This window comes from Enhydra lutris, unplaced genomic scaffold (genome assembly GCF_002288905.1).
Source record: "Enhydra lutris kenyoni isolate GAN:26980312 unplaced genomic scaffold, ASM228890v2 scaffoldscaffold21, whole genome shotgun sequence".
In the NCBI taxonomy this organism is placed as follows: domain Eukaryota; kingdom Metazoa; phylum Chordata; class Mammalia; order Carnivora; family Mustelidae; genus Enhydra; species Enhydra lutris.
In genome coordinates, this window is record NW_019154105.1 from 13,467,510 (window position 1) to 13,489,169 (window position 21,660).

The window sequence follows — 21,660 nt, forward strand, 5'->3', positions numbered from 1 at the left end:
TCCTTGCTCAGCAGGGAGCCTGCTTCTCCCTCTGCCTCTGCCTGCCACTCTATCTGCTTGTGCTCACTCTCTCTCTCTCTCTCTCTGACAAATAAATAAAATTCTTTAAAAAAAAAAAGAATGTAGAAATGACAGGATTAGGGGATTTGGTTGTGGATAGGGACAGGAGTCTTGGATGACTCAGATTTCTGATGTAGGTATTTGGGTAAATTGTTATATTTTTCATTAAGATAGGAACTAAAACCAAAGGGTCAGATTTGGGGGAGAGTGGTAGGTGAATATTATGATACCAGCATCTGCATAGTAATTAAAGTTAAGAGTAGCAGGGTTCCTCAAAGTAGGTATCCAGAGTGAGAAGCTGAAGCTGGAAGCTTGGGAAATAATAGGATCTTAAGGATGGCCGAAGGAGTAGTGGGGAGAGACACAAAGGGTGGTTTTGGAAGCTTGTGATAAATTTAAAGGGGTTGAAAAGCTGCATAGTTTATGAATTTAATTTGAAAACAAACATAGCCTTTGAAATTGGCGTGTGTAAATTACATGTAAATAATGTTGTCAGTGAGCCGGATAATCTGGGTAAACATTATGCTAACTTTAGGTTGTCATTGAATCCTTCAGGTCTTGTTTATGGCAATTCTCCAAGAAGAAATGAATTGTCAGTGTGTCACAACAGTAGACGAAAACCTACTGAAAAGTCGAATCAATCAACTAAGAACATTGAGGAAAAAACTATTCCATTTAAAGGGCAGAAGAGAACTACTTCGGGCAGCTCAAGAGCACAGGAGTTTTTAAACGCTAAAGATTCTGGAAGAATTATTGACCATGGTGAAATTTCCAGTTGTTCCCAGAATGAGTCATTGGAAAATGATAAGGAAGACCTGGCTAAGAAGAAAAATCTTCTTAGGTATACAATATAGTTAGGTATACAATAGAGTTATTTTTGGTGTTCAGCATTTAATAGTTGGTCAGTGTCATTTAATCATTTATGCAGAAACAGTATTAGCATAAAGGGTTCTGCAGTCTGCAAAGGTGGTTGTAAATCCACACGCAACTGTTAGTTGGAGGATGCCCCAGGGCAAGGTAGTAATCTGAATTTGTTTCCTCATATTAAAATGGGAATAATATATAGAATGTGGGTTGTGAGTGATATATATATATATATGTATTTTTTTAGTTAACATATAATATATTATTTGCCTGAGGGGTACAGGTCTCTGAATCGTCAGGCTTACACATTTCACAGCAGTGAGTGATGTATTTAATAAGATAAATATTATTATCATCACTTAAGAGTTGCTTTTTTAGGGACGCCTGGGTGGCTCAGTTGGTTAAGCAGCTGCCTTCGGCTCAGGTCATGATCCCAGTGTCCTGGGATCGAGTCCCACATCGGGCTCCTTGCTCAACAGGGAGCCTGCTTCTCCCTCTGCCTCTGCCTGCCATTCTGTCTGCCTGTGCTTGCTCTCTCTCCCTCTCTCTCTGACAAATAAATAAATAAAATCTTTAAAAAAAAAAAAAAAAGTTGCTTTTTTAAAAAAAGTGGTAAAAACATAAAATTTGCCATTTTAGTCATTTTATTTATTATTATTTTTTAAAGATTTTATTTATTTATATGACAGAGATCACAAGTAGGCAGAGAGGCAGGCAGAGAGAGAGAGAGAGAAGGAAGCAGGCTCCTTGCTGAGCAGAGAGCCCGATGCGGGGCTCTATCCCAGAACCCTGGAATCATGACCCGAGCCGAAGGCAGAGGTTTTAATCCACTGAGCCACCCAGGCGCCCCTCCTTTTATTTTACTTTAAAGATTTTATTTATTTATTTGACAGAGAGAAAGAGATCACAAGTAGGCAGAGAGAGAGGGGGAAGCAGGCTTAGCATTGAGCAGAGAGCCCAATGTGGGGCTCTATCCCAAGACCCTGAGATCATGACCTGAGCTGAAGGCAGAGGCTTAACCCACTGAGCCACCCAGGCACCCCATTTTAGTCATTTAAAAAATATATATTTTAGGTTTTAATTTCAGTATAATTAGCCATCTTTGTCATTTAAAAAAAAAGATTTTATTTATTTATTTGAGAGAGAAGAGACAGCGCATGAGCAGGGGAGAGGAGCAGAGGGAGAGAGAGAAGCAAGAGCAGGCTCCCTGTTGAGCAGGAAGCCCAAGGCAGACCTCAGTCACTGGACCCTGGGATCGTGACCTGAGCCAAAAGCAGAAGCTTAACCAACTGAGCCAGTCAGGCACCTCTTAGTCATTTTTAATGTATTGTTTGATTCGCTTCCTTTTAAGTGAGGTTAATGTGATTTCAATAATTAGGAATACATCTTAATACTTCTCTTATCCCAGGGCGCCTGGGTGCCTCCGTGGGTTAAAGCCTCTGCCTTCAGCTCAGGTCATGATCCCAGGGTCCTGGGATCGAGCCCCACGTCAGGCTCTGCTTGGCGGGGAGCCTGCTTCCTCCTCTCTCTGCCTGCCTCTCTGCCTACTTGTCACCTCTGTCTGTCAAATAAATAAATAAAATCTTTAAAAAAAAAAACTTCTCTTATCCCTAAGGTGGTAATAGTTTAACATACTTTGAGTGCTTATTATGTGCCAGGTATTTACTGGGAGCTTTCAATGAATTTTCATCAATCCTAACAAACTAGTGAGTTAAGTGTTGTTCTTGCATATTTTTGCTTATTGATGTAGTATTTATTCTTTCATTTACTTAACAAATAATACATATATGTGAGAAACTGCAAGGTGTTAGGGATGTATGGAAATAAATTATAGTGTCCTAAAATGTAGTAGTGTATGTCATTGTAGTACAGAAAAAAAATCCCATACACGTTCTCTTTAACTCTTCCACAGCATTTCCATGCTACTTTCCAGGTTTACAAAATATTTCAGGTTTACCAAAAAAAAAAGTAACACCTGATTCCCCCCATGATCTCACTTAAGAAATAAAATATTATAGTGATTATTGAAATCCCATTTGTATGTTTGCTGAGCCCATTCTACTCCATTGTTAGCGGTAGCCTATATACTGAATTTGGTAGTTAACCATTCTTGTGGATATTTTTATACTTTTTCTGTGTGTGCATGTATATATGAACAGCATGTAGTATGGTTTTAAAAGTTTATAAAAATGGTTTTATTGGTATACACATCCTTCTGTGACTTGCTTTTTTCCCCACAGTTCATTTTTGAGATTATTCATGTTGATAAGTGATTTATTTTTATTCCTTTATAAAAAGAGTGGAGGTTGGTAAATTTTTCTTAAAGGGCCAGATAGTAAATACTTTAGGCTTTGCTGGCCAAAAGGCAAAATGGAAACAGATATGTCTATAGTTAAATAATCATGTAAAATGTAACGTTTGAAAAATATACAAACCATTCTTAGCTCTCAGTATATATATAAAAAACAAGTGGCTGGTTGAATTTATAGTTAATACCTTATGTGGTTATAAGAAAATACTCAGTTTCTCTCTCTTTTTTAGTACTTCATTCCTTTTTATTGCAAATAATATACCACTTTTTATCCATTCATCAAAGGGTGAGTATTTGGGTGGTTTCCGGTGTTGCTGTTATTTTTTAAAAGATTTTATTTATTTATTTGAAAGAGAGAGAGAGAGAGAGAGAGAGAGAGAGAGAGAGGAGAAAAGTCAGCTGGAGAAGCAGACTCCCTGCTGAGCAGGGAGCCTTATGTGGGACTCGATCCTGGGACTCCAGGATCATGACCTGAGCTGAAGGCAGTCACTTAACCAATTGAGCCACCCAGGCACCCCACTGTTATTTTTTTAAATGATAATAACTTTTATTTATTTCCAGATGCTTCTCTTCCTTTTCTTCTAATATAATTAACATAGTGTCATATTTTCAATTGTACAGTGTTTTTAGTCTCTTGATAATTTTTCACTGTCAAAAACAATTTTTTTTAAAGGATTTTATTTTGAGAGAGTGAGAGAGAGAGCAAGCATGAGCAGAGGGGAGGGGTAGAGGGAGAAGTAGACTCCCCGCTGAGCAGGGACCCCCCCCCCACCGCCCCGGGCCCATGCAGGACTTGATTCCAGGTCCCTGGTTACAACCCAAGCCAAAGGCAGATACTTAACCTACTGAGCCAAGCAGGCATGTTGAAAAACGATTTTTGAATGGGCATTTTAGACATGTTTCCTTGTGCATATGTGTAAGAGATTTCTTATAGTATATATACAAGAAGTAGAATTGCTGAATTTTAGGGTTTACTTGCCTAAATACTGCTGCATCACTCTCCAAATTGGTTGGGCTGATTTATAACCACATAACAAGGTGTGAGAGTTCTTTATTAATTTTTTAAATTCATTAGAGAGAGAGAGAGCCAGCGAGTGAGAGCATGAGCAAGGGGGAGGGGTCAGAGGGAGAGGGAGAAGCAGACTCTGCACTGAGCAGGGAGTCCAATGCAAGACTTGATCCCAGGACCCTGAGATGGATCCCTGAGATGGGACCCTCAGGATCCTTGAGATGACCTGAGCTGATGCTTAACTGTTGAGCACCCAGGCTTTCCAGATAGTATATAATTTGTATTGATTTTACATTCTTTATAAATTGTACGAATTGATTTGATATAAAAAACATACTCATTACTTTGTATATATATTTGTGTTTTTCTGTAATTGTTTTATTTAGGGTAGTCTCAAGTATTTTCAGCCTTTAAGCACTCAGCTTTTGTTTCTTTTGGACATTAGGGATATGAAAGTAGGTAATCAAGAACTATATAGCTATTGTGTGTCCCAAGTACATATTACATAAACCTCTTAACATTGTTTTCATAGTGGCTAACATGAGTTATATATTAGCATCTGAAGGTAATTGGCTCATTTTTAGTCTATTTAACTGATGGTATTAAAATGTGTGAGATGGGTAAATTAAAACTATGTTTAGAAACCAGTTTTTTATTTTTTATCTTAGGAATTATCCATATAGCCAAAGATTAATTATTAACATAATTTAATACTAGTCTAAAGTCTTAAAGTTAAGTAAAGGTTTTGAAAACACAATTTAAGCTGATACATTGAGTTCTTATAATTTATGGCTCTGTAAGAATTAATTCCAGGGTGCCTGGGTGGCTCAGTTGGTTGACCCTCTGACTTGTGATTGGGACTTAGGTCATGATCTCGGGGTTGTGGGGTCCAACTCTGCATTGGGCTCTGTGCTCACTGGGGAGTCTGCTTGAGATTCTCTCTCTCCCTCTGCCCCTCTCCCTACTCGTGTGCATTCTCTCTCTCTCAATAAACAGAATCTTAAAAAAAAAAAAAAATTACTATTTTTAAAAAAGACATTACTGGGGAGCCTGTGTGGCTCAGTTGGTTGAATGTCCTGCTAGTGATTTCAGCTCAGGTCATGATCTCATGGAATGTGAAATTGAGCCCCATATGATGGGCTCCCCCTTGGTGGGGAGTCTGCTCAAGATTCTCTCCCTCTTCCCCTCCCTCTGTTTGTGCTCTCTCTCTAAAATAAGTAAATAAATCTTTAAAAAAGACCCTAACTATATTACCTATTACCATTATTATTTTTTAAATTAGTTGGGCACATAATTTTATATTTTATAGTGTTCAAAGGTGTTACTGTCACCATATTAAAACCAGTAGAGTAGAGAACTTTGAGGAATTAAAACTACGTTTTTTTGGAGAAAATAAATGTAAACCTTTCAATTCTAGAATATTATGTGACACACATGCACGCACACATGTACAAACACACAAACACACACATTGAAATCAGGGATGAGATGGATAATAGTATTTAAGCCAAAATCGATGAATTAATTGGTCTAAGGAGTTTTCCTTTTTTAAAATTTTTTATTTTATTTTTTATTTTTTAAGATTTTTTTTTTTGACAGACAGATCACAAGTAGGCAGAGAGGCAGGCAGAGAGAGACAGGAGGAGGCAGGCTCCCCGCCGAGCAGAGAGCCCGATGTGGGACCCGATCCCAAGACCCCGAGACCACAACCCGAGCCGAAGGCAGAGGCCCTAACCACTGAGCCACCCAGGCGCCCCTAAAATTTTTTATTTTTAAGGCATCTTCTTGATTAGAAATGTTACTTGAGTTACTTCTCCTCTCTGCATGTATTTAACAGATAATGAAACTTTTAACTTGTTTAAAAGTGATATTTTTTGCTTTTTTATGACCATGAGCATTAATTAAACTACAAGCTAACTTCCTTTTTCCCTGTTAAAAGCTTTGGGAACAAAATAAACCAAACTTAAGAGCTAGAGCACTTACAGTGTAAGCAATTTCCACTGAGGTTCTTTCATTCAAATTTATGTAATCACTTAATTTCTATATTATTTCTGTAAGCCTAATAGAACAGAAGCTAATTACAGTAGATTTCTTTTTAAACAGGTTTATGAAGGGTACTTCACATACCATACAAGTCACTAATGAAGGGTGTACAATTCAGTGGTTTTATAGTATATTCACAGATAGGTGCAAACCATCAATATAATCAATTGTAGAGCATTTTCAGCACTTCACAAAGAAGCCAGTACCCTTTAGTTAGGATTTCCGTATTCCATCTCCCACTGCTCTAAGGAACCACTAATATACTTTTTGTTTGTATAGGTTTTACGTTTTGGATTTTTCACCTAACTAAAATCCTGTAGTATATGAGTTTTTTTGTATTGGCTTCTTTCTGTTTGGATATTTTCTACCCCCCCACCCAACCCCGGGTTTGAATTCATGACCTTGAGATCAAGGCCTGAGCTGAGATCAAGAGTCAGACACTTAACTGACTAGGCCACCCAAGTTCCTCCTGTTTGGATATTTTCAAATTTTATTCATGTTGTAGCATGTATCAGTAGTATTATATTACTTTTTATGACTAAATAGTATTTTATGGTTATACCATGTTTCATTTATCTGTTCATTGATGGACATTTTGGGTAGTTTCTACCTTTTGGGTCTTTTGAATAATGCTGGTATGAACATTTGTGTACAGGTTTCTATGTGGACATATGTTTTCATTTCTCTTGGACATATACTTAGGAGTGGTGTTGCTGAGCCATATGGTGACTCTGTATTTAAATCTTTTGAGGAACTGCAAGACCTGTTTTTCAAAGCATCCGCACCATTTTACATTTCTGTGAGCAGTGTATAAAAGTTCAGTATCTCTACATCCTTGCCAACAGTTGTTATTATCTGACTTTGATGCTAGCTAGCCATCCTGGATGGTATGAAAGTCGTATCTTCATTTGCAATTCCCCCTAATGATGTTAAGCATCTTTTCATGTGTTTATTGGCCTTTTGTATATCTTTAGAAAAATATCTATTCAGTCTATTTTTAGTTGGGTTTTTTTTTTCTTTCTTAATTGTGTTGTTAGAGGTCTTTATATATTTTGTTACAAGTTCCTGTCAAATAAGGGGTATTTTCTCCTATTCTCTGAGTTGGCTTTTTAAAAGCTTTTTAATGGTGTCCTTTGAAGCACAAAAACTAAATTTTGATAAAGTGCAGTTCTGTTTATTTTATCTTTTTATTGCTTATACTTTTGATGTCATATCTAAGAATCCAAGTTCATGAAGTTTTGTCCCTATCTTTTCTTCTAAGAGTTTTATAGTTTTAACTCTTTTACATTTAGGTCTTTCATCCATTTTGAGTTAATTTTTGTATATTCTGTGAAGTTAGGGTTCAGCCTTTCCAAATGACTGTCTGATTGTCCCATGAATATTTATTAAAAAGACTATTTTTCCCCCATTGAACAGTCTTGATACCATTATTGGAAATCAGTTCATCATACATATATGAGTTTCCTTCTAGAGTCTCAACTTTTTTTCTCTTGATCTGTATATCAGTTCTTGATCCATTACTGTATCGTCATGATTATCATTGTTACAGGGTTTGAGATCAAGAGGTCCGAGTCCTTTTTATTTTTCCTTTTCAGAATCATTTTGACTATTCTGGGTTCCTTGCAATTCCATATAAATTTTAGAATCAGCGTGTCAATTCCTACAATGACATCAGTTGAGATTCTGATAGGGATTGCATTGAATCTGTATATCAGTTTGGGGGATATTACTGTTTTAACAATAAATCTATTGATCCATGAACATGGGATGTTGTTCCATCTATTGAGATCTTTAACTCATTCCAACAATGTTTTCAGAGTGTGAGTTTCACACTTCTTTTGTTAAATTCATTCTTAAGCATTTTATTTGTTTTGATGCTATTGTGACTAGAATTGATTTTTAAATTTTATTTTTGGGTGTTCATTGCAAGTGCATAGAAATACAATTGGTTTTTGTATTTGATCTTGTATTCTGTGACCTTGCTGAAGTCATTTATTAGTTTTTTTTTTTTTTAAAGATTTTATTTATTTATTTGACAGAGAGAGAGCTCACAAGTAGACAAAGAGGCAGGCAGAGAGAGAGGAGGGGAAGCAGGCTCCCTGCTGAGCAGAGAGCCCGATGCGGGGCTCGATCCCAGGACCCTGGGATCATGACCTGAGCCGAAGGCAGAGGCTTTAACCCGCTGAGCAACCCAGGCGCCCCTCATTTATTAGTTTTGATAGCTTTTTAGCATATTTCATAGGATTTTCTGAGTATAAAAATCATGTCATTTGTGAATAGATATAGTTTTACCCTTCCTTCCCATTCTATTTTTTGTTTGTCTTCTGTTGCCTAATTGCCCTTGCTAAAATTGCTCTTGCTAAACTTAGTACAGTGTTTAATAGAAGTGGCAACAGCAGACTTCCTTGTCTGGTTCCTAAATTTTAGGATGAAAACATCTAGTCTTTCGCCATTTAGTATATTGCTGTGTAGGTTTTTCTTTTTTTTTTTTTCCTAAAGATTTTATTTATTTATTTGACAGACAGAGATCACAAGTAGGCAGAGAGGCAGGCAGAGAGAGAGGACGGGAAGCAGGCTCCCTGCTGAGCAGAGAGCCCGATGCGGGACTCGATCCCAGGACCCTGAGATCATGACCTGAGCCGAAGGCAGCGGCTTAACCCACTGAGCCACCCAGGCACCCAGGTTTTTCATATATACCCTTATCAGGCTGAGGCAGTTCCCTTCTAATCCTACTTTGTTGAGCATTTTTATCATAAAAAGGTGTTGGATTTTGTTAAATGCTCTTTTATTTGTTTGTTATTGATCTGATGTATTATTTAATTGGTTTTTGGATGGTAGACCAAACTGCATCTCTGGTATAAATCCCATTTGGTCATGATGTATGTATGATTCTATTTATACATTGTTAGATTTCTTTTGCTAATATGTTGTTGAGTTTTTTGGTGTGTAGTTTTCTTGTGATGTCTTTGTCCAGTTTTGGTATCAGGATATTCCTGGCTTTATAAAGTGAGTTGAGAAGTTCTCTTCTGTTTTATGAAAGAGTCTATGAAGAATTTGTATTCTTGGAATGCTAGGTAGAATTTAGCAGGGAAACAATTTGGGCCTGGGCTTTTCTTTCTGGGTAGTTTTTTGATTACTGATTTATTCTCTTGTTATAGGTCTTTTGAGATTATTCCTTCTTGAAATCAGTTTTGGTAATTTGTGTGTCTTTAGGAATTTATCCATTTCATCTAGTTATCTAATTTGTTGACATAATTGTTCATAGTGTTCTCTTATAATCCCTTTTATTTCTTCAGATTGTGATTATAGTACCAAAGTCTGCATGTTCTTTAGTCATGTTGCATGCAAATTATTTTCTCACATATGATAAGAGTAGGTTGATAGACTGAGTCAAGAAACAAATTAAAATATAGGACTTAGAAGAGGAATGTGAGAGAAGAAAAAAATTATACAGTCTGGGAATAGTATATCCTATTTGCATGTATTGGAGATAAACTGATTAGTTATTAAAGAGATGAGCCTGATTCCCTCTGAGCACCCTACTGGACCTCAGTAGGCTGACTAGGGGTGTCAAAGAAAGCAATTTCAGTTTCTTGTGGATTTTCAAAAAAAAAAAAATGATTGATTAAATGTGTAATATACATCATATGCTGCCTGTAGGTGATGTCTCCTTTGTCCCCTTGTCATCACCTCTATCTTAGGCCAGGTCTGTACCATTTCAGAATTTTTCTTTCTTTTCTTTTCTTTCTTTCTTTCTTTTTTTTTTTAAAAGATTTATTTATTTATTTATTTATTTGAGAGGCAGAGATCACAAGTAGGCAGAGAGGCAACCAGAGAGGGGTGGGGGGAAGCAGGCTCCCCGCAGAGCAGAGAGCCCGATGTGGGGCTCGATCCCAGGACCCCGGGATCATGACCTGAGCTGAAGGCAGAGGCTTTAACCCACTGAGCCACCCAGGTGCCCCTCAAAATTTTTCTTAGTAGGTCCTAGAATCAAATTTTTTTCCTAGGCTAGTTGTATGTCCTAGGACCTAAACAGGGTTATCTAATATTTGTTACAGCCAGTATTATATTGTCTACTCATTGTGTATTATTCCTGAAAGAAATATTTTATGGAGAAATGAAAACAATTTTACACTTTACATTTTCACAGAGGTACAAGAAGTACAAAGGATCAAGATAATATGAGTGAACGAAATGTTCATCTGGAGTCTCAGATCAAGGGATTTACACACAAGACACCAGCAGAATCTAACTTGGATTCTAGAGAGCCCAAGATTTCAGTTTTGGAAGGAAGGTATGCATGTGTTCTAAGGATAATCGGGTTTACATTATATTAGTCACTCATTGCTGTGTAACAAATTACCCCAAACTTTAACAGTGACTTGGAAACATCTGTGGTTTCATAGTTTCTGTGGCCAAGAAGTCTGGGTTAGCTGGCTAGTTCTTACTCAGGGGTTCTAATGAGGTGTAGTGTTCAGGATATCTACCTGGTCTGTAGTCCTTTGATGGCTTGACTGTGACTGGAGGATCTACATATAAGGTGTTTTGCTTCCATGGCTGTTAGCTTTATGTGTCTTTGTTATGTGGCCCTCTCCATAAGGCTGTTCAACATGACAGCTGGCTTTTTACAAAGCAGGTAATCCAAGAGAAAATGTGACTATGATGGAGGTTAAAATTGCCTCTCTGAAGTTGCATACTGTCACTTCTACTCCATTCTGTTTGTTGGAAACAAGTCATTAAGTCCAGACCACATTTAAGGAATGGGGGATTAGGCTCTCTCTCTTGAAAAGAGGAGTATTTAAAAATTTGTGGGTATGTGTTTAAAACAGGTACACTCAGTGAACAAACCAAGTTAATCTACTCTTACAATATCTGAAATCATATACCCCTTTTTAAAATGAAGGAATGGTAAATTTTAACAGATTCTCAGGACTTTTAAGTGATGGCTAAGATTTCTTTACTATTTGGTGGGTTATAACTACTAGGCCTATCCTGGGTTCATAGTGGAAGGAGAGGAATCTAGAACTGGGATAAGCTGAATTATCTCTGAGCAATTTCTGGACTATATTTTAAATTCCACTTGTTTCTGACTATATTTTTTAATTAAGAAAAGCTGATTTATTTCTAAAATTTTTTATAATTTGATTTATCAAGGGATGTTACTTGAGTTGAAATTAAAATTTAGAATTAATTCATGAAGTTTAAAAGGTTATAAAATTCAGTATTTGTCCTGTTTGACAGTTATAGGATTAAATTTTAGATTCTTTGTTTTATTTGGCATGTAAATATACTTTTGGTGATCTGTAACATCACTCTTAGTTTTATAAGAAGGAAACCTTTGGCAGTTTTGGGGAGAAAAATGACCATTAGGGTAGAAAATTAGATATATGTATTATAAAAGCACAAATTTGATGGTTTACTTTTTTATCTTAAAGTGGACCTTTCAGGCTCAAGAATTATTTAACACCTGGAAAGAATAATTCTGGTGTGGATGACAAGGAAGTTCAGGAAACTTCAAGTAGGTTATTATTTATTGTTTGTTGTCTTGATATTTATGGCATTATGCATGCAGAGTAGGGTGTGCTATGTTTTATATAAATTGTTGCCAGTGGCAAGTGTGTATTGAGTACTTACTCTTAAGAGCCTTAGTATATTTAGAGATTTGTAAGATCTTACATCTGTGTGATAGAGGGAGGAAGAGAGAAAGAATGACAGAGTGATAGTCCTTTCTTTGAGGTAGAACATAAAGAAGTAATTAAAACTTAAAATATCTACTTGAGTATTGAAAAATGTTAAGAGGTGTCTGGGTGTCTCAGTTGGTTGGGTGCCCGATTCTTGATTCCAGCTCAGGTCATGATCGTAGTGTTGTAAGATAGGGCCCAGCATTGGGCTCATGCTCAGTGTAGAGTCTACTTGTGACTTTCTCTCCCTCTCTTTTTGCCCACCTTGCAGTTTCTCTCTCTCTTTCTCTTCTGAAATAAATAAATCTTAAAAAAAAAAAAAAAAAGTATGTTAAGCTGTTAAGGGTATAAATGAAGAAAGATTAGCCATGTATACTGTAGCTGTATGATGGGTATATCAGTTTCATTATATTGTTTTTTCTATTTTAAATATATTTGAAACTTTACATAGTGCAGTTTTTTAAAATGCCTCTTAATAATTTTGCAGTTTTTATGCTGCTAAAGAATGTGCTTGGAATTTAATCTGTTATACTATTTTTTGTTTCCTAATTCACTAACTCATTTTCCTTTTATTTTTTTATTTTTTAAAATTGGAATCAATCTCTCTCTCTCTCTCTCTTTTTTTTTTTTTTTTTTTTTTTTTGAGAGAAAGAGAGCACGCACAAGTGCGCCCATGAGCAGGGCTGGCCATGGTGGGGTGGGGTGGCCAGAGGGAAAGGGAGGGAATCTTAAGCAGACTCCTTGCTGAGCTCAGAGCTTCTCACAACCCTGAGATCATGATCTGACCCAAAATCAAGAGTTGGACACTCAGCTGACTGAGCCATCCAGCACCCCTCTTTTTCCTTTTGATTTGCATCTCTTGAAATGCTAGGAATGTGGAATTTGTTTTTTTAAAGATTCTGTTTTTAAGGGATCTCTATGCTTAGTTGGGGCTTGAACCTGCAATGCTGATAACAAGAGTTGCAGGCTCTATCAACCAAGCCAGCCATGTGCCCCCTTTTAAATTGTTTTTTTTTCCTCTCTGTGTTGAGAATTATTTTATTATTTTTCTCCTCTAAGTTGAATGCTTTCTTATTATTTTTCTATTTTTATATAATAAAAATTTTTTTATTTGAAAAAACAATGAATTTTCCTGACTACAGTTTTAGCTTAATTTTACAGCTTTTTATTTATTTTTAAAATCTTTAAAAAGATTTTATTTATTTGTTTATTTATTTGTAGTGTGAGCAGGGTTGGGGCAGAGCAAGAGGCAGAGAGAGAATCTGAACCAGATTATGTGCTGAGTGTGGAGCCCCACCGGGGCTTGATCTCATGACCCTGAGATCAGGACCTGAATCAAAATCGAGACTCTCAACCAACTGAACCACCCAGGTGCCCCAGTTTTACAGCTTTTTAAATATTGTGTTCTTTTTTCTTTTTTAAAGATTTATTCTTTTATTTTAGAAAGAGAGAAAGAAAGAGCACAAGTGGGGGAAGGTCAGGAGGAGGGGCATAGGGAGAGAGAATCTCCAGCAGACTCCCTGTTGAGTGCAGAGCCTGACATAGGACTCGGTCCCACAACCCTGAGTTCATGGCCTAAGCTGAAATCAAGAGTTAGATACTAAACCAACTGAGCCACCCAGATCACCCTAAATGTTGTATTCTTACTGCAGTGTACCCTAAATTACAGTGATTTTTCTTTGACCCAGGAGTTTTTTTAAGGATATATTAGTTAACAGCTTGGCCCCCAGAGTCCCTTGGTAGAGTCAAACTCTACCACTTATTTACTATGTTATTTTGAGTAAAAAATTTCATTGCTCTTACCTTCAGCATACTTACCTGTAAAATTGGAATATCATTTCTAATCCCTTAGGTTTCTTGTTTAGTTTAATATCTGATTTATGTTAAAATATTATTATGTTGGCTGTTATTCTGAAGTGTTTTGTTCTTTGTTAACAATTTCTAATTTCATTCATTGTTCTAGGGAATTTTGGCTTGTATTATTTTTTGAAATTTTTAAGGTTTTCTTTATAATCTGTAGTATGCTTAGAACATAAAAAATTCATGGGTTCTCCTATGGGTGCTTGAAAAAGAATACTATTATTTTGTGTACATGTATGGATATAGAAATATATATCCACTTATTTTCTTGATATAAGTGCATATATATATTTTTGAATATATTTTGAATATTTATGGAACTTAAATTTTTTTAATTTTTAAAGATTTTTATTTACTTGAGAGGAAGTGAGTGGGCATTTGAGAGGAAGAGGGAGAAACAGATTCCCTGTTGAGTAGGGAGCCTGACACAGGACTTGATCCCAGAACCCTGAGATCATGACCTGAGCCGAAGGCAAATGCTTACACCCAGGTGCCCCAGAACTCTTTAATATTTATAGAATATTATGGAATATTTACTATGTATCCTTCTAGAGGCTGCAGATGTGGTAGTGAACAAAAGTGACAAAAACTTCTGTCCCCCTGGAGCCTACTTTCTGGGGGACCAGCGTAGAAGACAATAAAAAATGATAGCAAAATTTAGGATTTGCTGGATTGAGAGTAGAATAATAAAGCAGGGATTTTGTGGTGGGAAATGGTGGTTACATGCTTAGGTAGATGGGCAGAAAAGGCATTACTGAGGACGTGATCATCTGAGGAAAAGACGAGGAAGTGAATCATGTAGCTGTATGAGGAAATACCTCAAGTCGAGGGAAGAACAAGGACAGTTCTGATATGATAATGAGTCTGATGGCAGGAAACACTCAGGAGACTGGGTAGAGCAAAGGAAGAGAGGGATATTAGGAGATGATGTCACAGAGATAACAAGAATGAAAGATCACATAGGATGTTAAAGGCTATTTTAAGGATTTTTGCAAAAGCTTTTCCTGAGAGAGTTGATAAGACATTGGAGGATTTTGAGCAGAGGAGAGACATGATGAACCTATAAACAGAATGACTGGCTGCTGTGTTAGGGAAGGGCTGGTGAGTTTGAGGGGGCTGGTATTAAAGTTGGAGGCAGGGAGACTGGTTGGTGAGACATTAATAATCCCCCTGAGAGTTTGCTTAGACTAGAGTGGTAGCAGTGGAAGGTGGACAACAGTAGTAGGATTTTGAATAGTTTTGAAGATAAAATCAACAACATTTCCTGATGGATGGGATGTGGATGTAAGAAAGAGATATCAGGGATAACTTTAAGGCTTTAGGCTTGAGCACCTGAAAGAATTAGGTTGTCATTACTTGATTTGAAAACTGTTAGAGAAGGAGCAGCTTTGGGGGAAAAGAAAAGGATATTGGAATTGAACATACTACATTAGATATTAATTTGGTCCTTTATATCCTTGCTTGCCCTTGCTTGTGATTTGTGAAACCTGCTGAAGACTGCCAGAGTTGAAGTAAAGTGTTTCCACTACAATAGTCTGCTTTTTTCTCCTTAAATTTTCTGCAGTGTTTGCTCTGTACACTTCAGTGCTGTTACTAAGCATATAAGCCTTTATATGGAATGTACCTGCTTTGGTCAAATTTATCTTCTTTTTTTTTTTTTTAAGATTTTATTAATTTATTTGATAGAGAAAGAGAGGGATCACAAGTAGGAAGGAGGCAGGCAGAGAGAGAGGGAAGCAAGCTCCCTGCTGAGCAGAGAGCTGGATATGGGGCTTGATCCCAGGACCCCAGGATCACAACCCGAGATCATAACCCAAGCTGAAGGCAGAGGCTTAACCCGCTGAGCCACCCAGGTGCCCCCAAATTTATCTTCTTGATCTTGTTACAGTGCTTTTACCTTGTAGTCTGTTTTGTCTAATATTAATATTATGACCCTTAGCTTCTTTTGGCTCATTGTTCTTTTTTACATTTTTATTTATCTTTTTACTTAACCTTTCTTACAGACCTAAAACAAAGTGGTTTAGAAAAAGTACATGATTGAATTTTTATTTTTAACTTTCTGTCAGTATTTTTTCCTTTAATAAATGTTTAACACATTTATACTTACTGTCAGAACAGATAACCTTGTTACTTCCTTGTAAGTTGGTAGACATTCTCACATATAACAGCAAGAACTCAGGATTTTTTTTTGTACAACTAGTTGAATAGTAAAAATAATCTTTGAGTCATAATCCTTTTTCCTTTAAACTAGCTGGCTTTTGACCTTTTGTCTCGCAATAGCTAATGCTTAGGAGTAGAAATTTAAAGGCAGACCTATTTCTTGTTTTCTTTGTAGGGAACCTGTTTTCTTCTATCTCCATGCTTACTAGGATTCTTTAATGTTTGAAATGCAGGAGTTATCTCTTCATTGCTGTTTTTTAAAAATAATTTTTTGGAAATTACTAAATTTATTAAAATATTAACTTTTAGGAATTATTAATTTTAAACGTTCTGAATTCCCATATCTGCTTCACCCAGATTCCACAGTTGTCAGTATTTTACAACATTTGTTCCATCTCCCTCCCTGCCTCCGCTACATATATGTTCATACACATTTCTTGTCATTAGCCTTTAAAAAAAAATTTTTTTTTTTATGTAGGCTCCACACCCAACATGGAGCCCAACTTGGGGCCTGAACTCAACACCCCAAGGTCAAGACCTGAGCTGAGATCAAAAGACAGACAACTCAACTGACTGAGCCACCTACGTGCCCCTTAAAAAATGTGGTTTTTTTATTGAAGTATGATTAACATACAGTGTTACATTAGTTTTAGGTATAAAGTATGATGATTTAGCATTTTTATACTTTATTTAGTGCTCATTATAAGTACAGTCTTAAATTCCTTTATCTATGTCACTCATCCCTCACCCACCTTTCCTCTGGCAACTGCCAGTATGTGCTCTGTATTTAAGAGTCTGTTTTTTTGTTTGCTTATTGTTTTCTTAGTTCATTTGTTTTGTTTCTTAAATTCCACATGTGAATGGGGTGTCTGGGTGGCTCAGTCAGTTAAGTGTCTGCCTTTAGCTCAGGTCATGATCCCACGGTCCTGGGATCGAGTCCCCCGTGGGCTCCCTGCTCAGTGGGGAGTCTGCTTCTCCATCTCCCTCTGCCTCTCCCCCCTGCTCGTGCTCTTTCTCTCTCTCGTGGTCTCCCTCTTTCTCTTAAATTAATAAATACAGTCTTTAAAAAAAAAATCCACATAAGAGTGAGATCATATGGTATTTGTCTTTCTGTGACTGACTTGTTTCACTTAGCATTATATTCTCTATCCATGTAGTTGCAAATGGCAAGATGTCAGCTTTTATGCCTGAGTACTATTCCACTGTGTGTGTGTGGTTTGTATACATACCACATCATCTTTATCCCTTCATCTATGGATGGACACTTGGGTTGTTTCTATATCTTGACTATTACAAATTATGCTGCGGTAAACATACGGGTGCAACATACCTTTTTAAATTAGTGTTTTTGTTTTCTTTGGGTAAACATCGAGTAGTGGAATTACTGGATCATACGATAATTCTATTTTTAATTTTTTGAGTAACTTCCATGCTGTTTTCCACAGTGGCTGCACCAGTTTACATTTCTACCAACATCCATGAAGTTTCATTTTTCTTCACATCCTTGCCAGCATGTTTCTTACCTTTTTGATTCTAGCCATTCTGCCAGATACAAGGTGGTAGATCATTGTGGTTTTGATTTGCATTTCCCTGATGATGAGTGATGTTGAGCTTCAGCCATCTGGATGTCATCTCTGGAAAAAATGTCTTTTTGGGTCCTCTGCTCATTTTAAAATCAGATTATTTGATTTTTTGGTGTTGCGTTGATTTTTTTACGTATTTTGAATATTAATCCATTATTGAATATATCATTTGTGGGTGCCTGGGTGACTCAGTGGGTTAAGCCTCTGCCTTCGGTTCAGGTCATGATCTCAGGGTCCTGGGATTGAGCCCTGCATTGGGAATCTCTGCTCAGCAGGGAACCTGCTTCCCCCCTCTCTCTGCCTGCCTCTCTGCCTACTTGAGTTCTCTCTCTCTGTCAAATAAATAAGTAAAATCTTAAAAAAAAAAAAAATATATATATATATATATATATATATATATATATATATATATATAATTTGAAAATAATCTTCTCCCATTCAGTAGGTTGCCTTTTCATTTTGTTGTTGGTTTCCTTTGCTATGCAAAAATTTTATTTTGATGTAGTCCTAATAGTTTATTTTTGCTTTTGTTTCCCTTGCCTGAGGAGACCTATCTAGAAAAATGTTGCTATAGCCAATGTCAGTGAGATTACTGCCTCTGTTTTCTCCTAGGAGTTTTACGGTTTGAGGTCTTACTTTCAGTTAGGTAATCCATTTTGAGGTTTTTTTGTGTGTAAAGTGTAAGAAAGTGTGGTCCTGTTACATTTTTCTTTTGCATGTAGCTCTCCATTTTTTCCAACATCATTGGTTGAATATGCTGTCTTTTCTCTGTTGTATATTCTTGCCTCCTTTGTCATAGAGATTATATAAGCATGAATTTATAGCTGGGTTCTCTCTTTTATTCTATTGATCTATGTGTCTCTTTTTGTGCTAGTATCATACTGTTTTGATATACTACAGCTTTGTAGTATATCTTGGTTCTGGTATTGTGATACCTCCAGTTTTGTTCTTTCTCAAGATTGCTTTGGCATTATTATTAGCCTTTTCTGTACTATTTGAAAAGAAGTTTTTTTTTTGTTTGTTTGTTTTAAAGATTTTATTAATTTATTTGAGAGAGAGACAGTGAGAGAGAGCATGAGCAAGGAGAAGGTCAAAGGGAGAAGCAGACTCCCCATGGAGCTGGGAGCCCGATGCGGGACTGGATCCTGGGACTCCGGGATCATGACCTGAGCTGAAGGCAGTCGTCCAACCAACTGAGCCACCCAGGTTGCAGACATAGTATTGTGTGTAAATGTATGCAGATACGATGTAAGACAAGAACATAATCACATTTTAACCATCCACGTCAGGAAATCAACATTAATATTACACTAGTGTTCTTTCATTGATTCCTGCAGATTTCACCAGCAGTTCCATTAGTGTTCTGGTTCAGGATCCAATTCAGGATCATAGATTGCATTTAGCTCTCATGTCCATTAAGTTTCCTTCAGCAAGGAACAGTTCAACAGGCATTTTCTAACTTTCCTGAGCTTTACATTTTTTGAGAGAGTACAACTTTTTATTCTTTAGAATGACGTTCTACCTGAGTCTTTTTGATGTTTCCTCATGATCAGATGCCAGCCATGCACAGGTGACAGAAGTAGTACAGAAATGATGCTATGTTCTTTGTGCATCACATTAGGAGACACAGTGTTTGCCCATCTCCTGTTGGTGATGTTAATCTTGATCACCTTTTCAAGTTATTATCTCTACTCTAAAGATATGGTTGTTCTCTTTTATAATTGGTAAGTATTTTGCAGTGTGATATTCTGATGCTATTATCTAACATGTTTCTTTTCAGACCTTCACACCAATCTTATCATCTACTGAAGACCCCCACTCAAATCATCAGCCACTAATGATGATACCAAATTGTGCTGTTCTATTTTCCTAATTCCTGTCTTTTAATTAGTGGCATTCTGTAAGAAATAGTTTTTCTTACTGCTTCTCTTGATTTGTTTATCTATATAATTATGGGCTGCTATTGGATTCCTATTTTATTTGATGGTTGTAATCTCTTTCATTTATTCTGATACTCAAATTGTGTCAGATTTCATTTGGTAGGCATCCTTTCAAACTGGTCCTTTTGTCCTTTGATTACGTTTCTGTCATTTTTCAAATACTCTTTTTTTTTTTTTTTTGGCTTAAGATGTTCTGACCTACTTCCCTTGTCTCAGCTCTGGAATCACTTATTTCTCCTTGGGAACCTGGTTCTTTTTAGTGGAGAATGGCATTTAGAAACTCAGATCTGGGTACTTGGTGTGCTCACTGTTACTGGGATATCATTACTTCTAGGCTCTGTCAGTGGACTCTCCTCAGTATATTTACTTATTTGCTTCATTCCTTCTTTGGTCCCATCACCTGCTTCCCTCAGCTCACTGCTGTTTAAGAATTTTCAGTGACTAGCTTCTACTTTTTCCAGTGGGGATTGCTGAAAATTAGATTTTTTTTTTGGTAACAGCTTTATTAAGATGTATATTGAGATAGTCAACATACCATAAAATTTACCCATTTATGGGATATAATTCAATGGTATGTCACCATCACCACAGTAAATTTTAGAACATTTTTATCATCCCCAGAAGAAACCCCGTATTCTCCGTATTCTATCTTTAGCAGGCACCTTTCATTCCCTCACCTCTCCATACCTTTTAAGCCTGTGGCATCCACTAATCTACTTTTATTTTCTATAGATCTCTATAGATTTGCCAGTTCTGGACAGGGAAATTAGCTTTTATGATCACTAAAGTTTCTTCTTAGCCTGCAAGTTTATAAGGTAACTAATTCAGTCATTTAATTTTAACATTTTTTTTTTTTTTTTTTTTTTTTTAGAGTGAGTGTGCATGCATGTGTGAGTGGGATGGGGAAGAGCAAAGGGAGAGGGAGAGGGAACATCTAAAGCTGGTTCCATGCTCAGCATGGTACCCAACTTGGTGCTCGATTTCATAACCCAGAGATCATGACCTGAGCTGAAATCAAGAGTCAGATGCTTAAATGATTGCTGCCACCCAGGTGCCCCAGTTCAGTCATTTTAAACAGTCTTTTTGCATTGTGGACTCATTTGAGAATATAATGAAAGCTTAGACTTATTTTTCAGGAAATGTATATTACATATAAAATTGTATCAAAAGTTTTAGGTCATTCATAGATATTAAGTGTCCTGGTTACATGTTGCTCCATAACAAACACACACAACTTAGTGGCTTAGTACAACAATTGATTTTTATCTCGCAGTGTTCTTGGGTTGACTTGGCTTAGTTGGGCAGTTCTTACTTGGGCTTTCTCATGCATTCATACTTAAAATGCAAGCTGCTGGGCCTGAGTCCTTTGAAAGCTCAACTGGGTTGGAAGTCCAGGGTGACTTTTTTCACTTAGATATTTAGCACTTAGGGGCTCCTGAGTGGCTCAGTGGGTTGAGGCCTCTGCCTTCGGCTCAGGTCATGATCTCCGGGTCCTGGGATCGAGCCCTGCATCGGGCTCTCTGCTCAGTGGGGAGCCTGCTTCCTCCTCTCTCTCTGCCTGCTTGTGATCTCCGTCTGTCAAATAAATAAATAAAATCTTCAAAAAAAAAAAAAAAAGTCTTTAACAACAACAATAAAAAAGATAACTTAGCTCTTAACTGGTGTGGCTGGAACAGTTGAGGGCTGGCCACATGTATCTTTTTCCTCCGCATGTTCTTTCCATGTGCTTAGCTTGGGTTTCCTCGCAGCATGGCAGTTTTGGGGTGGTCAGACTTTACATAAGGCGTCTTTCTCCAAAGTAAAGTTCTAAGAGACCCAGGTGGAACTTGAATATCTTCTTAGGACTTACCCTTTAAGGTCCCAGAATGTCATTTCTGCTGTGTTCTGTTGGCCAAGCAGGTCATTAAGATCAGCAAAGATTCAGGGAATTAGGGAATTCAGAGAAAAGGGAATTAGACTTTGCTTCTTGATAAGGAATGACATTTGTGCGTAGGAAGAGAAAGAATTAATGGCAGCTATGTATTTCAATACTAAAGTTGAAAATTCTGGCCTAATTGGCACACTGCTAAACTTAGTATACTTGTACTATTTTAGAGCGTGAAAGAACATATATTACCTTATTAGCATTTGATCGTTTTTTTTTTTTTTT

At 36.9% G+C, this 21,660-nt stretch overlaps 1 protein-coding gene across 1 annotated transcript in view; it reads left to right on the forward strand.

Moving 5' to 3' along the window:
- LOC111149005 (centromere protein C) overlaps positions 1-21,660 on the forward strand; it is a 101,594-nt gene that overhangs the window by 56,502 nt on the left and 23,432 nt on the right. The window contains exons 10-12 of the mRNA XM_022505880.1: positions 616-901; positions 10,438-10,581; positions 11,723-11,805. Coding sequence (XP_022361588.1) covers positions 616-901; positions 10,438-10,581; positions 11,723-11,805 — 513 coding nt within the window. The remainder of the gene's footprint in view (positions 1-615; positions 902-10,437; positions 10,582-11,722; positions 11,806-21,660) is intronic.